The sequence below is a fragment of the Oncorhynchus mykiss genome, chromosome 2, assembly GCF_057628025.1.
Source record: "Oncorhynchus mykiss isolate SJ-2025 chromosome 2, ASM5762802v1, whole genome shotgun sequence".
NCBI classification, from domain to species: domain Eukaryota; kingdom Metazoa; phylum Chordata; class Actinopteri; order Salmoniformes; family Salmonidae; genus Oncorhynchus; species Oncorhynchus mykiss.
The window spans coordinates 21,205,831-21,221,559 of NC_143023.1; the positions used below are offsets into that span (position 1 = coordinate 21,205,831).

The following is a 15,729-nucleotide window of genomic DNA, read 5'->3' on the forward strand; positions in this document are numbered from 1 at the left end:
CAGTGATGGTGGGGAGGATTATAGGTATGATCAGGTTCAGTGATGGTGGAGAGGGTTATAGTTATGATCAGGTTCAGTGATGGTGGGGAGGATTATAGGTATGATCAGGTTCAGTGATGGTGGGGAGGATTATAGGTATGATCAGGTTCAGTGATGGTGGGGAGGATTATAGGTATGATCAGGTTCAGTGATGGTGGGGAGGGTTATAGTTATGATCAGGTTCAGTGATGGTGGGGAGGGTTATAGGTATGATCAGGTTCAGTGATGGTGGGGAGGATTATAGGTATGATCAGGTTCAGTGATGGTGGGGAGGATTATAGGTATGATCAGGTTCAGTGATGGTGGGGAGGATTATAGGTGTGATCAGGTTCAGTGATGGTGGGGAGGGTTATAGTTATGATCAGGTTCAGTGATGGTGGGGAGGGTTATAGTTATGATCAGGTTCAGTGATGGTGGGGAGGATTATAGGTATGATCAGGTTCAGTGATGGTGGGGAGGATTATAGGTATGATCAGGTTCAGTGATGGTGGGGAGGGTTATAGTTATGATCAGGTTCAGTGATGGTGGGGAGGATTATAGGTTAGGTTTTTGTGAGTTTATTTATGTTTGTGTGTGATTGTGATTTCATGTGGCTGTGAGTATGTTTAGGCAAGTGAGTGTGTTTGTTGCACCGTTGTGTAACCTTACCAATGAATCATTGAGAGGTCCAGGGGTGACTGGACTATAGCTGATTGGTAATTAATTGTTAATGAGGCTTAGCAAGCAAACTGGGTTCTGGAGAGAGGGGGAGAGACAGAGAGGGAAAGAGGAAGGGAGGGACAGCGTGAGCGGGTAGAGACGAAGAGGACGGGACAGGGAGAGAGAGGGAAAGAGGAAGGGAGAGCGAGAAATTGAGGAAAGAAGGGACAGACAGAGGGCCAAGAGAGGGAGAGAGAGGGAGAAGTAGTGACCGCTGTAGTGACCGGATACTGCATCGAGGCCTAGCACTTGATTAATGGGCTGTCTAACCACACACACCCTCTGACACCCTCTTTCACTCACACACACTCACTCACTCACTCACATACATACACACACACACTGGCTCAATGTCTCTGCATCAGAATGCAGTGGCTGTGGGGTAATGAGAGGACTAAGGAGGATTAAGGTTGACACCCCATCCACTGTTCCACTGCTCCTGTTTCCCTACTACTCTCCACTGAGACCGACTGGGCCTAGGGCAGGACTACAGGTGCCCTCTGGGCTAGGCTTACACTGAGCTGCATGGACTGGGGCTAGCTTGGACTGGCCTGCTCAGAAACACTGCTGTTAGACTAGGTTCTATTTCCTTACTGTTCCTTAAGCGCATGCCCCGCCCACCTGAGGATCTTTTTTCAGCCATATATTTCCTGTTTGAGGAGTGCAAAATCCACTTGTCACTAAAATCTTGCTGCAGTGATTGCTTTAATTTGGCTCCTGCGACTCGCTCGTTAACTTGACTCATTAACATTATGACCGAGGAAATGACGCCTCTAGCACTGAGATGCAGTGCCTTAGACCACTGCTCCACTCGGGAGCCGAAGTGACAATAGTGGTAGGTGGATCGTTTGTCCAGATCTGTAATAGGCTATAGCAGTGGTCACCAAACTCTTGAGTCGAGATCACTGAGTCAAAATGCAAGCCGAGAACTACAGTTCAATTTGTTTTTTTTTACGCTACTTAAAAAATGTAAGCCTATGTAACATTAACCTATTAAAACAATAGTGTAATAATGAGATTTGAGAAGTAGGCTTCTCGGGATGTTTTTGAAAATTATATTTTAACATTTGAGGAAGGCTGGCTATATGATCACATCGGTGATACAATCAGTTGTTGTATTACTTGTGAGGCACAGCTGAGTGAGAATATGTAACCGGCTCTGTACCTGTACTTTTCTGCATTGGGTTCTGGTGAGGTGTAGGTGGAAGACAAGGCTCTGGACACAATTCTGACAGTTGTCTCTCTCTTTTAATGACTGCATGGAATGGATACAAATACAAGGCGAAAGTTAATGCTGCCGTCTGGACTCCCATACAAGTGCATTTGCCTCTCCTCATCACGCGCTGAGCAAACTCAGGAGTAAAAGCATCAACAAAAAAATACATTGTACAAAATGTACATGTTCATATTTTCAAAAGACTCATTCGTTTTATAAATGTTGTTCACCAATAATCTGCTAATAAGTGCTCAATATTTCTTAGCGTGTACCACTATACCTGAGGCATACTAATGAAGTAACAACGACATTTTTTAAATGACTGGACAGGTAACAAAAATAAACAACAGCTAACTAGGCACATTAAACATGAAATACAAAATCGTCACATTTCTCAACATACCTGCATGGAATGGGTACAATTACAAGCAAAAGTTAATGCTGCCGTCTGGACTCACATACAAGTATATTTGCCTGATAAAAGACAGAATGTCCGTAAGAAAAGCATCAGAAAACTCATGCTGTCGGTACCTGAAAGAGACCCTCTCCCACAACAGAGCTAACAGTAGCTGGGCTAGCCTTGTAAAGTTGCACTCAAACATTATTCCCATTCACATTAATATATATTCCTATAAACAGTAATGCAACACTAAATCAGTGACGATATAACTTTGGCTTGTCTTGTGCATTTGTGAACATGTGCATTCAAAAGACCGGAGCATACATAACCCTCATCACGCTCTGAGCAAATTGAGGAGTAAAAAACATGGCTCCCGTTGATGACATCACATAATTAACACAATTTAGAAAATAAATACAGGTAAACCTAAAACAGTTTTCCTCACCTCAAGTTCTACTGTCGGTGTCAGTGTCGGTGCGCACTCCCTTAATATCATAGGCCTGCAGTATAATATGCTAAGAGCCACATCAAACTTTCACACAAATTTCTAAACTTTTATTAGGGTAACATCAAAAGTAAGTACATTTTTATAGGGAAAATACGAGAAGGATATTATATTGTGGCAAAAAAAAAAGGGCTCAGAATTTAATAAATAAAGAATTTAATAAAACACTTACGAACTGGTTTGAACCTTCATGGATTTTAAAACATTTTATTGGCCAAAAGCCGGCAATTACCAGCTAACCGAAACATATATTCCAGGCAGGCCCAGTGATTCATAAAATCTTAACGCTTTCTCTGCCTCCTCTCCAAACCGAGCGGCTATTCCTCGCTCACCTAGAACCTAACGCTTCAATACAGACGTTGAATTGACGTGGGTACTGTGTGTGTGTGTGTGTGTGTGTGTGTGTGGTGTGTGTGTGTGTGTATGTATGTATGTATATGTATGTATGTGTATATATATATATATATATATATATATATATATATATATATATATATATATATATATATATATATATACACACACAAATGTTTTACTGGCAAATAAAATCAATCAATCCAATCAAGAGACATCTGTTGCAAAACACATAATAAATTTGATTGTCAAGCCAAACCTTCGGTACTGGGTAAGCCTACAAGGTAAGGAGGAATGCATTTTCTGTTTGTCGAGATTGACAATCTACAGTTGAAGTCAGAAGTTTACATACACTTAGGTTGGAGTCGTTAAAACTCTTTTTTTCAACCACTCCACAAATTCTTGTTAACAAACTATAGTTTTGGCAAGTCGGTTAGGACATCTACTTTGTGCATGACAAGTCATTTGTCCAACAATTGTTTACAGACAGATTATTTCACTTATAATTCACTGTATCACAATTCCAGTGGGTCAGAAGTTTACATACACTAAGTTGACTGTGCCATTAAACAGCTTGGAAAATTCCAGAAAATGATGTCATGGCTTTAGAAGCTTCTGTTAGGCTAATTGACATTATTTTAGTTAATTGGAGGTGTACCTGTGGATGTATTGCAAGGCCTACCTTCAAACTCGGTGCCTCTTTACTTGACATCATGGGAAAATCAAAAGAAATCAGCCAAGACCTCCACAAGTCTGGTTCATCCTTGGGAGCATTTTCCAAACTCCTGAAGGTACCATGTTCATCTGTACAAACAATAGTATGCAAGTATAAACACCATGGGACCACGTAGCCGTCATACCGCTCAGGAAGGAGACGCCTTCTGTCTCCTAGATGAACATGCTTTGGTGCAAAAAGTGCAAATCAGTCCCAGAAAAACAGCAAAGGACCTTGTGAAGATGCTGGAGGAAACAGGTACAAAAATATCTATATCCACAGTAAAACAAGTCTTATATTGACATAACCTGAAAGGCCGTTCAGCAAGGAAGAAGCCACTGCTCCAAAACCACCATAATAAGCCAGACTACAGTTTGGAACTGCACATGGGGACAAAGATCTACTTTACTACTTTTTAGAGAAATGTTCTCTGGTCTGATGAAACAAAAATAGAACTGTTTGGCCATAATAACCATCGTTATGTTTGGAGGAAAAAGGGGGAGGCTTGCAAGCCGAAGAACACCATCCCAATCGTGAAGCAAGGGGGTGGCAGCATCATGTTGTGGGGGTGCTTTGCTGCGGGGGGGACTGGTGCACTTCAAAAAATAGATGGCATCATGAGGAAGGACAATTATGTGGATATATTGAAGCAACATCTCAAGACATCAGTTAAAGCTTGGTTCCAGATGGGTCTTCCAAATGGACAATGACCCCAAGCATACTTCCAAAGTTTTCCTTAAGCCAATTTGCCACAACAAAGTCAAGGTATTGGAGTGGCCATCACAAAGCCCTGACCTCAACCCTAGTGAAAAATTTGTGGGCAGAACTGAAAAATCGTGTGCTAGCAAGGAGGCCTACAAACCTGACTCAGTTACAATAGCTTTGTCAGGAGGAATGGGCCAAAATTCACCCAACTTGTGAGAAGCTTGTGGAAGGCTACCCGAAACGTTTGACCCAAGTTAAACAATTTTAAAGGCAATGCTACCAAATACTAATTGAGTGTATGTACACTTCTGACCCACTGGGCATATGATGAAAGAAATAAAAGCTGAAATAAATCATTCTCTCTACTATTATTATGACATTTCACATTCTTAAAATAAAGTGGTGATCATAAGACAGGGAATTTTTACTAGGATTAAATTGTGAAAAACAGAGTTTAAATGTATTTGGCTAAGGTGTATGTAAACTTCTGACTTGAACTGTATGTATTGTGGTATTGAAAACGCAAACCATGATATTGAAGTGCCCGACGTCAGTGTACTTTATTTATTGGTTGTGTGGTGCATTGGCACAGAAACCTGTTGGCGTAAAATTAATTGCATATATTTTATAGTATTATAAATATGGCATTAAAATGTTGAAAATCTGATTTTCCCCATAGCTGATCATTGTCTGCAGCCAGCTCTGATCGTAGTGTAATGAAACAGCCAGGGAGCGTGAGATCGTCTGTGGTGGTCAGTGAACCCTCAACCTTCTGGCCCGTAGCCCTGCCTGGCTTCGACTGTGCCACAAAGAATGGTGAAGTGGCAAAGTCTTTATCCACGTTTATAAACACAGGGTCGTTACAGTTATTGTTATTTGTGGGCATAAACATTATTTAGAGTCATTTTTTTTTGGGGGGGGGGGGGTGCAGTTTATTTTACAGTACAAGGAAGGGGCATGGAAATATTTGTATCATTGGGGAGGGGGGGGGGGTACATATATTTTTACACCATGTGTTGGACTTTTGAATCTGAGGGTATCCTGTATTAGCATTGTTTTTTAGTTAAGCAACGTGACAACAACAGTAATTAATGAGGCTGTCTAGACAGCACAGGTGACTGCAGGTAGGGTAGACAGCACAGGTGACTGCAGGTAGTATAGACAGCGCAGGTGACTGCAGGTAGTATAGACAGAACAGGTGAGTGCAGATAGGGTAGACAGCACAGGTGAGTGCAGATAGGGTAGACAGCACAGGTGACTGCAGGTAGTATAGACAGCACAGGTGACTGCAGGTAGTATAGACAGAGCAGGTGAGTGCAGATAGGGTAGACAGCACAGGTGAGTGCAGATAGGGTAGACAGCACAGGTGACTGCAGGTAGTATAGACAGCACAGGTGACTGCAGGTAGTATAGACAGCACAGGTGACTGCGGGTAGGGTAGACAGCACAGGTGACTGCAGGTAGGGTAGACAGCACAGGTGACTGCAGGTAGGGTAGACAGCACAGGTGACTGCAGGTAGGGTAGACAGCACAGGTGACTGCAGGTAGGGTAGACAGAGCAGGTGACTGCAGGTAGGGTAGACAGCACAGGTGACTGCAGGTAGGGTAGACAGCACAGGTGACTGCAGGTAGGGTAGACAGCACAGGTGACTGCAGGTAGGGTAGACAGAGCAGGTGACTGCAGGTAGGGTAGACAGAGCAGGTGACTGCAGGTAGGGTAGACAGCACAGGTGACTGCAGGTAGGGTAGACAGCACAGGTGACTGCAGGTAGGGTAGACAGAGCAAGTTTTTGGTGGTTGCAGCCCTGTTACTCTCCTTATGTTAATTTATTCATAGATGCAAATATACATGGTGTATTTATGCAAATATGTCACATATAATTGTCTTCATTTGAACACAAAATATATATAAAAAATATCTGATACAGTAAGAAAATGTATATATAGCTGAATTCCCACCAAAATGCCAGAACTCCATTCATGATGTGCTAAAGTTCAATATCTGATGGATTATAAAGATTTAAAAAGTTTGGAGTATCTTCATCCATTGTTCAACTGTTGCATTTAAGGGGAATATAATTTCTTTGGACCTTTTAACAATTTTGATGACCATTTCTACCTTATTGGGTAAGAACAGGGTAAGACAGAACTCAGAAACACTGTTGTTGGACTCTATTTCCTTACTGAGTATGACCAGGGTAAGACAGGACTGCATGGCTGGAAGTGATCAGCAACTGAAAACATCAGGCCTCAAACAGCCCAGCCAAATCGAAGAAGAGGTCATAGATACAGAAAGACGGCTAGAACGAGAGAGATGGTCAATACAAATGGAAAGACGTTAAGGAATTGTCTAAAATTAGATTAATTTGTCCGTGCAACACAGAAACACAGATTCATTTACGGGGTTGTGTGTGTGTGTGTGTGTGTGTGTGTGTGAAAGAGAGGAGGAAGTAGAAAGGAGTGTGTGTATTTCTGAGTGAGTGCAGTGACTTTCATGGTTTCTATGGCAGCTGCAAACTCAGGCAGCATGTGGCAGTTGCTATGACAATAATGGGGGAATGGAGGTTTGGTGTGTTTGTGTCTGAGCCTAACAAGGGGGTCTTTCACAGTCCTTGGGCAGTCATATGATATACCCCAGGTCTCCAGCCCCACCACCTCTCCTCCTTTGTGACTGCTCTGTAGTCATGGATACACCTTTAGCCTAGGACAATACAATACATTGAAGTGCAGTATGTAGTACTGTATGCTTCAGCAGGTCTGGAAGTTAGACCTCTTGATATACAGTACCAGTCAAAAGTTTGGACACATCTACTCATTCAAGGGGTTTCTTTATTTTTTACGATTTTCTACATTGCAGAATAGTAGTGAAGACATCAAAACTATGAAATAACACAAAATATATTTTATATTTGAGATTCTTCAAAGTAGCCACTCTTTGCCTTGAGGACAGCTTTTTCACACTCTTGGCATTCTTTCAACCAGCTTCATGAGGTAGTCACATGGAATGCATTTCAATTAACAGGTGTGCCTTGGTAAAAGTTCATTGGCGGAATTTATTTCATTCTTAATGCTTTTGAGCCAATCAGTTGTGTTGTGACAAGGTAGGGGTGGTATACAGAAGATAGCCCTATTTGGTAAAAGACCAAGTCAATATTATGGTTGAATTGCTGCAAAGAAACCACTACTAAAGGACACTAATAATAATAAGAGACTTACTTGGGCTAAGAGAAACACGAGCAATGGACTTTAGACTGGTGGAAATCTGTCCTTTGGTCTGATGAGTCCAAATTTGAGATGTTTGGTTCCAACCACCATGACTTTGTGAGACGCAAAGTAGGTGAACGGATAATCTCCGCATGTGTGGTTCCCACCGTGAAGCATGGAGGAGGAGGTGTGATGGTGTGGGGGTGCTTTGTTGGTGACACTGTCAGTGATTTATTTATAATTCAAGGCACACTTAACCATCATGACTACCATAGCATTCTGCAGCGATACGCCATCCCATCTGGTTTGCCCTTAGTGGGACTATTATTTGTTTTTCAACAGGACAATGACAAGGGCAAATTGACCAAGAAGGAGAGTGATGGAGTGGTGCATCAGATGACCTGGCCTCCATAATCACCCGACCTCAACCCAATTGAGATGGTTTGGGATGAGTAACAAGTGCTCAGCATACAGTGGGGCAAAAAAAGTATTTAGTCAGCCACCAATTGTGCAAGTTCTGCCACTTAAAAAGATGAGAGAGGCCTGTAATTTTCAACACTTCAACTATGACAGGCAAAATGAGAAAAAAACAATCCAGAAAATCACATTGTAGTATTTTTAATGAATTTATTTGCAAATTATGGTGGAAAATAAGTATTTGGTCACCTACAAACAAGCAAGATTTCTGGCTCTCGCAGACCTGTAACTTCTTCTTTAAGAGGCTCCTCTGTCCTCCACTCGTTACCTGTATTAATGGCACCTGTTTGAACTTGTTATCAGTATAAAAGACACCTGTCCACAACCTCAAACAGTCACACTCCAAACTCCACTATGGCCAAGACCAAAGAGCTATAGAAGGATACCAGAAGCAAAATTGTAGACCTGCACCAGGCTGGGAAGAGTGAATCTGCAATAGGTAAGCAGCTTGGTTTGAAGAAATCAATTATTAGGAAATGGAAGACATACAAGACCACTGATAATCTCCCTCGATCTGGGGCTTGACACAAGATCTCACCCCGTGGGGTCAAAATGGTAACAAGAACGATGAACAAAAATCTCAGAACCACACGGGGGGACCTAGTAAATGACCTGCAGAGAGCTGGGACCAAAGTAACAAAGCCTACCATCAGTAACACACTAGGGACTCAAATCTGCCAGGGACTCAAATCCTGCAGTGCCAGACGTGTCCCCCTGCTTAAGCCAGTACATGTCCAGGCCCGTCTGAAGTTTGCTAGAGAGCATTTGGATGATCCAGAAGAAGATTGGGAGAATGTCATATGGTCAGATGAAACCAAAATATAACTTTTTGGTAAAAACTCAACTTGTCGTGTTTGGAGGACAAAGAATGCTGCGTTGTATCCAAAGAACACCATACCTACTGTGAAGCATGGGGGTGGAAACATCATGCTTTGGGGCTGTTTTTCTGCAAAGGGACCAGGACGACTGATCAGTGTAAAGGAAAGAATGAATGGGGCCATGTATTGTGAGATTTTGAGTGAAAACCTCCTTCCATCAGCAAGGGCATTGAAGATGAAACGTGGCTGGGTCTTTCAGCATGACAATGATCCCAAACACACAGCCCGGGCAACGAAGGAGTGGCTTCGTAAGAAGCATTTCAAGGTCCTGGAGTGGCCTAGCCAGTCTCCAGATCTCAACCCCATAGAAAATCTTTGGAGGGAGTTGAAAGTCTGTGTTGACCAGCAACAGCCCCAAAACATCACTGCTCTAGAGGACATCTGCATGGTGGAATGGGCCAAAATACCAGCAACAGTGTGTGAAAACCTTGTGAAGACTTACAGAAAACGTTTGACCTCTGTCATTGCCAACAAAGGGTATATAACAAAGTATTGAGATAAACTTTTGTTATTGACCAAATACTTATTTTCCACCATAATTTGCAAATAAATTCATTAAAAATCCTACAATGTGATTTTCTGGATTTTTTGTCCTCATTTTGTCTGTCATAGTTGAAGTGTACCTATGATGAAAATTACAGGCCTCTCTCATCTTTTTAAGTGGGAGAACTTGCACAATTGGTGGCTGACTATATACTTTTTTGCCCCACTGTATGTGGGAACTCCTTCAAGACTGTTGGAAAATCATTCTTCATGAAGCTGGTTGAGAGAATGCCAAGAGTCTGCAAAGCTGTCATCAATGCAAAGGGTGGCTACTTTAAAGAATATAAAATATATTTAGATTTGTTTAACACTTTTTGGGTTACTACATGATTCTATATGTGTTTTTTCATAGTTTTGATGTCTTCACTATTATTCTACAATGTAGAAAATTGTAAAAATAAATACATTTAAAAAAAACAATGAATGAGTTGGTGTGTCCAAATTTTTGACTGGGACTGTATGGCTGAATGTGTTAACTGTTAACTACAGATGGCTTGCTCTCCGACATATGGCTACAGATTTGCTCTCTATCTATGAGATATAGTGCAGCTGTAAATTAAATTTTTTCTGTGTTGTTTAAAACCCCTTAAGGATCCTACCCTTTCTCTATTTTCACCTAAAATGACATACCCAAATCTAACTGCCTGTAGCTCTGGACCTGAAGCAAGGATATGCGCATTCTTGATACCATTTGAAAATAAACACTTTAAAGTTTGTGGAAATTTGAAATTAATGTAGGATAATATAACACATTCGATCTGGTAAAAGATAATATTTTTTGAAATGCAAGAGAAAGGCCATAATATAATATTGCAATTTAGGCGCAATTTAGATTTTGTGCACGAGATGGCAGCGGCGTGTGTGCAAAGTTTCAGATTGATCCAAATGTGTCTGCCCAAATGTGCCAAATTGGTAAATGTATTCATTTTCAAGTGCTTAATTATATAGAATTTACAAAAATTATATGGTAATACAAAATGGAAGTTTACACACTCCCAGGAATGTCCTACATGATGGATCATTAGCTTGTACACTAACTTTCACACATCTAGATGGCCGGGCGGGGTGGGTGTGGAGCCAGAGGCAGCAAGAGTTCAAACTGTAGAACCCAGTTCTTACTGTACATTTGAATATAAAAATGGATTTTATCAAACAAAACTATGCTACATTTTATCTCTGGGACCCTCCGGATGAATAATCAGAGCAAGATTACTGAATGTAAGTACATTATTTACCTTCAGAGGTGAATGTATCAAACCAGTTGTCGTGATACGTTTTTGTTGTTGTTGTGCACTGTCCTCAAACAATAGCATTGTATATTTTCACTGTAATAGCTACAGTAGCTACTAAATTTAAGCTTTCTGCTCGCTCATATAAGACATGTCTATGTCCTGGAAAGTTTGCTGTTACTTACTTAGGTTTTGCTAATAACATTAGCTCACATTAGCTCAACCGTCCCGGTATAGGGACACCGATCCCTTATTAATGATCAATTCTATACAGCCTGTGTCTGTGTCTGTCAGCCTACATCTGCAGCACAGCCCATTGACTGATACCCTGCTGCAGTGCCTTTATGGAAGGACAGTGAAGAACTGTATACCATCAGCACAATGTCTTGGTATGATGCTGGTTGAATATTACAGCCAGGTTCTCCTGATCTCTTCCCCATCTCACCTTCATCTCCCTCTCTTCTCTCCCCATTCTCTACCCTATGCCCCTCTCTCCTTCATCCTCCTCGCCCGGCTCTGGTTCCCCACTCTAAACAGGACTGGTTGTTCCTTACTCGCTTCTGTTTTCTCACTGATTTTGGACGTCTGGACTTCCGGTTCCGCTACCAAAAGGTCAGGTTATAGTACAACTGACCCCCTATCTATCATTCTATTTTCTTATTCCGTTCCATCAGTATTGTTGGCTCTCCCCCTCTTAGTGAGTTGCTTTCCTGTCTGTCTGTCTGTCTGTCCCCCCCCCCTCTCTCTCCCTCTCTCTCCCTCTCTCTCTCTCTCTCTCTCTCATATTGTCCCACTGTACCCTATTCTTTTCTTATTCCGTTCCATCAGTATTGTTGGCTCTCCCCCTCTTAGTGAGTTGCTTTCCTGTCTGTCTGTCTGTCTGTCTGTCTGTCTGTCCCTCTGTCTCTCTGTCTCTCTCTGTCTCTCTCTCTCTCTCTCTCTCTCACATTGTCCCACTGTACCCTATTATTTTCTTATTTTCTGTCTGACAAACTTTGTTTTACAAATCATCCTTCATCATTCCTCTATGTCCATCTCTATGTCCATCTCTATGTCCATCTCTCGCTTGTCTCTCTCCTCACTGATTCTCTCCCTTTCTCTCCTCTAAATTGATTTCATCACTCTTTCTGTCTTTGGTAATTGTACCTACCTTTGTCTGTTCCTGTTATATTATCCAGACATTTACCCTCTCCTGTCCTCTACCCTATCTTCTCCTCTTTTTTTGTCCTCCTTTCTGTGTCACTCTGGTTGCTGTTAGTGGCCTGCAGACTTTGAGGCAGTCTTGTATTAATCTTAGGCCCCCTTTCCCACTCCCCTTTCCCCTTCCTTCCCTCCTCCATTCTCTCTCTCCTCTTTAGTCGCGATGCTGTCAGAATATATTGCTCTACTTTGATGACAGCTCTCAGTGGCCAGCTGTGTACAAGAAGCCAGACAAGGTGAGAAACCACTACTCTGTGTCATGCTTGGTGTGTGTGTGTGTCTTTCTGTGTGTATATATATGTGTGTGTCAGGATGGTGTATTGGAGGCGAAGTCAAGTGCAGGAGAGTAGATTATAATGAAAAGGAGCACTAATATTCTAGTTCCAAAAAAACGAGAGCACTATATGAATAAAACGCGCTCAAAAAACGGAACATAAAAGTAGAGTGCGTAAACTAACACCACCTAACATGAAAACAATCACACACAAAACATGATGGGAAACAGAGGGTTAAATACAAGTAGATTGGGGAAATGAAAACCAGGTGTGTATGGAACAAGACAAATGGAAATCTGAAAAATGGAGCGGCGATGGCTAGAAAGCCGGTGACGTTGATCGCCGAACGAACAAGGAGAGGAGCCGACTTCGGTAGAATTCGTGACAGTACCCCCCCCCCCTTGAGGCGCGGCTCCAGCGGTGCGCCGACACCGGCCTCGAGGATTCCTGATGGAATCCCGCAAGACCCACGGGAGTCCTTTTCTTCTTGAGACGTTCTATCTAATACCAACTATGGGTGCACTCAAAATGTCTGCCAGTCCACTGATTATGCCATCATTGACTTGAATGGCGATTCCCTTTCTATTCAATATATTTCTATGGTTAGTTCGTCCAGTACCTATTAGTGGTTAGTTCGTCCAGTACCTATTAGTGGTTAGTTCGTCCAGTACCTATTAGTGGTTAGTTCGTCCAGTACCTGTGCATAATGTGATGTGTGTATGACACAGTTTCTTTATTATTCTTGACCGTATTTCTTGACCGCAGGACTGCTACCAGAAGGAGGCGGTGTTGAGACCAGAGAATAACCAGGTTATCAACCTGACCACACGCTACACCTGGTCTGGCTGTGTGGTAAGAACATGGACAACCTCTACAGCTCTCTGTCTTATACAGAGCCTTCAGAAAGTATTCATACCCATTGACTTATTCCACATTTTGTTGTGTTACAGCCTGAATTCAAAATGAAATAGATTAAATATAAAAATACACACATACCACATGATGACAAAGTGAAAACATGTTTTTAGAAATGTTTTGTAAATTTATTGAAAATGAAATATCACACCCCTTTGCTATGACACTCCAAACTGAGTTCAGGCGCATTCCGTTTCCTCTGATCATACTTGAGATGTTGCTACAACTTGATTGGAGTCCACCTGTGGCCAATAAAATAGTTTGGACATGATTTAGAAATGCACCTTTCTGTATAAGATCCCACAGTTGACAGTGCATGACAGAGCAAAAACTATACCATGAAGTCCAGGGAACTGTCCGTAGAGCTCCAAGAGAGAATAGTGATGAGGCATATATCTGGGCAAGGGTATAAAACAATTTCTAGTGTTGAAAGGTTCCAAGAGCACAGTGGTCTCCAATCATTGGGAAATGGGGAAAAATATGGATCTACCCAGACTCTGCCTAGAGCAGGCTGTCCAACCAAACTGAGCAATCGGGTAAGAAGGACCTTGGTCAGGGAGGAGACCAAAAACCCATTGACCACTCTGACAGAACTACAGAGTTCCTTGGCTGAGATGGGATAACCTGCCAGAAGGACAACTCTCTACAGCAGGGGTATTCAACTCTTCCCCTACGAGGTCCTGGGCCTGCTGGTTTTCTGTTCTACCTGATAATTAATTTTACCCGCTTGGTGTCCCAGGTCTAAATCAGTCCCTGATTAAAGGAAAATAAGAAAAAAATGCATTGGAACTGGCTTTGAGGTCCAGAGTTTGAAGGTTCTACAGCATTTTACCAATCTGGGTTTAGAGGGGGTGGCCAGACGGAAGCCACTCCTGAGAAAAAGGCACATGACAGCACAACTCTAGTTTACAAAAAGGCACATGAAAGACTGAGATCATAAGACAAAAGATTCTATGAGACAAAAAGTCTGAGATAAAAATGGAACTATTTTGCCTGAATGCAAAGTGCTACGTCTGGAGAAAACCAGGCACAACTCATCACCCGTCTAACACCTACTGTGAAGCATGGTGATGTCAGACTCATGCCATGGGGATGCTTTTCAGTGGCAGGCACTGGGAGACTGGTAAGACTGGGAGACTGGTAAGACTGGGAGACTGGTAACCATTTTTAATTCAGGCTGTAACACAACTAAATGTAATATGTCAAGTGGTATTAACACTTTCTGAAGGCACTGTATATGTGGGCTTGTCTTGTATGTTTGCCTATGGGACTGTGGTTGTTTTTAGTTTTTAACTAAAATAGCTATTTTGAGGTGTGAGGAGTGTGTGTATGTGAGACAGAGGGGTCTGGGTGTAACTCCTTCTTTGGAAATGTGTTAGGATGTGTTGATTCAATGTGTTTTTGAGTGTGTGAGCGTCTTCTCTATTAATATATCAACTCTCTCTTCTGTCTCTGTTTCTGCTGTCTCTGTCTCTAAGGTGGAAGGAGAGGGAGATGAGGAGGTGCTGAGTTGTGTGGGAGGTCGTAGTTTCCGCTCGGTGAGGGAGAGATGGTGGTACATCGCTCTCAGCAAGTGTGGGGTGAGCACTGACCTTTCACTTCTCACTGATGGCTTGTTACACTGATGACACACACCTCCCGCACACGTATACACCCCCCCCCCCCCCTCCACACACACACAACAAATATACTCACAGATTAACATACACTGAGTGTACAAAACATTAAGAACACCTGCTCTTTCCATGACAGACTGACCAGGTGAATCCAGGTGAAAGCTATGATCCCTTATTGATGTCACCTGTTAAATCCACTTCAATCAGTGTAGATGAAGCAGATGGGACAGGTTAAAGGATTTTTAAGCCTTGAGACAACTGAGACATGGATTGTGTGCCATTCAGAAGGCAAAAATTGATTGTGCAGGGTTTTTCACACTCAACAGTTTCCTGTGTGTATCAAGAATGGTTCACCACCCTAAAGACATCCAGCCAACGTGACACAACTGTGGGAATCATTGGAGTCAACATGGGCCTGCATCCATGTGGAAAGCTTTCGACACCTTGTAGAGCCCATGCCTCAACGAATTGAGAGGGGGGGGGGGGCTGAGGGTACAACTCAATATTAGGAAGGTGTTCCTAATGTTTGGTATACTCAGTGTAGATCTTGTCTGTATGCGTGCTTGCATGCTTTTGTGTGGGCATATCGATGCACAAGTGTGTGTCGCAAGTGTCTGCATCTGTATGTGTGTGTGTGGTTGCAGAGCCAGTGTATCCACACACTGACTGGCAGTGTAGTGATGTTAGTAGAGAGTGAGTGTTTGTGAATAGGGACAGACAGGATTGAAGTGGATGTTTCCTGGAGAGTGTGTTGTGTTG

General features: G+C 42.4%; 1 protein-coding gene across 2 annotated transcripts in view; it reads left to right on the forward strand.

Moving 5' to 3' along the window:
* Positions 1 to 15,729, forward strand: part of LOC110537757 (transmembrane protein 145) — a 32,140-nt gene that overhangs the window by 2,067 nt on the left and 14,344 nt on the right. For both annotated transcript variants that reach the window (XM_036942162.2, XM_036942152.2), the window contains exons 2-5: positions 11,502 to 11,576; positions 12,323 to 12,400; positions 13,205 to 13,291; positions 14,833 to 14,934. In XM_036942162.2, the coding sequence (XP_036798057.1) occupies positions 11,502 to 11,576; positions 12,323 to 12,400; positions 13,205 to 13,291; positions 14,833 to 14,934 (342 nt within the window). The remainder of the gene's footprint in view (positions 1 to 11,501; positions 11,577 to 12,322; positions 12,401 to 13,204; positions 13,292 to 14,832; positions 14,935 to 15,729) is intronic.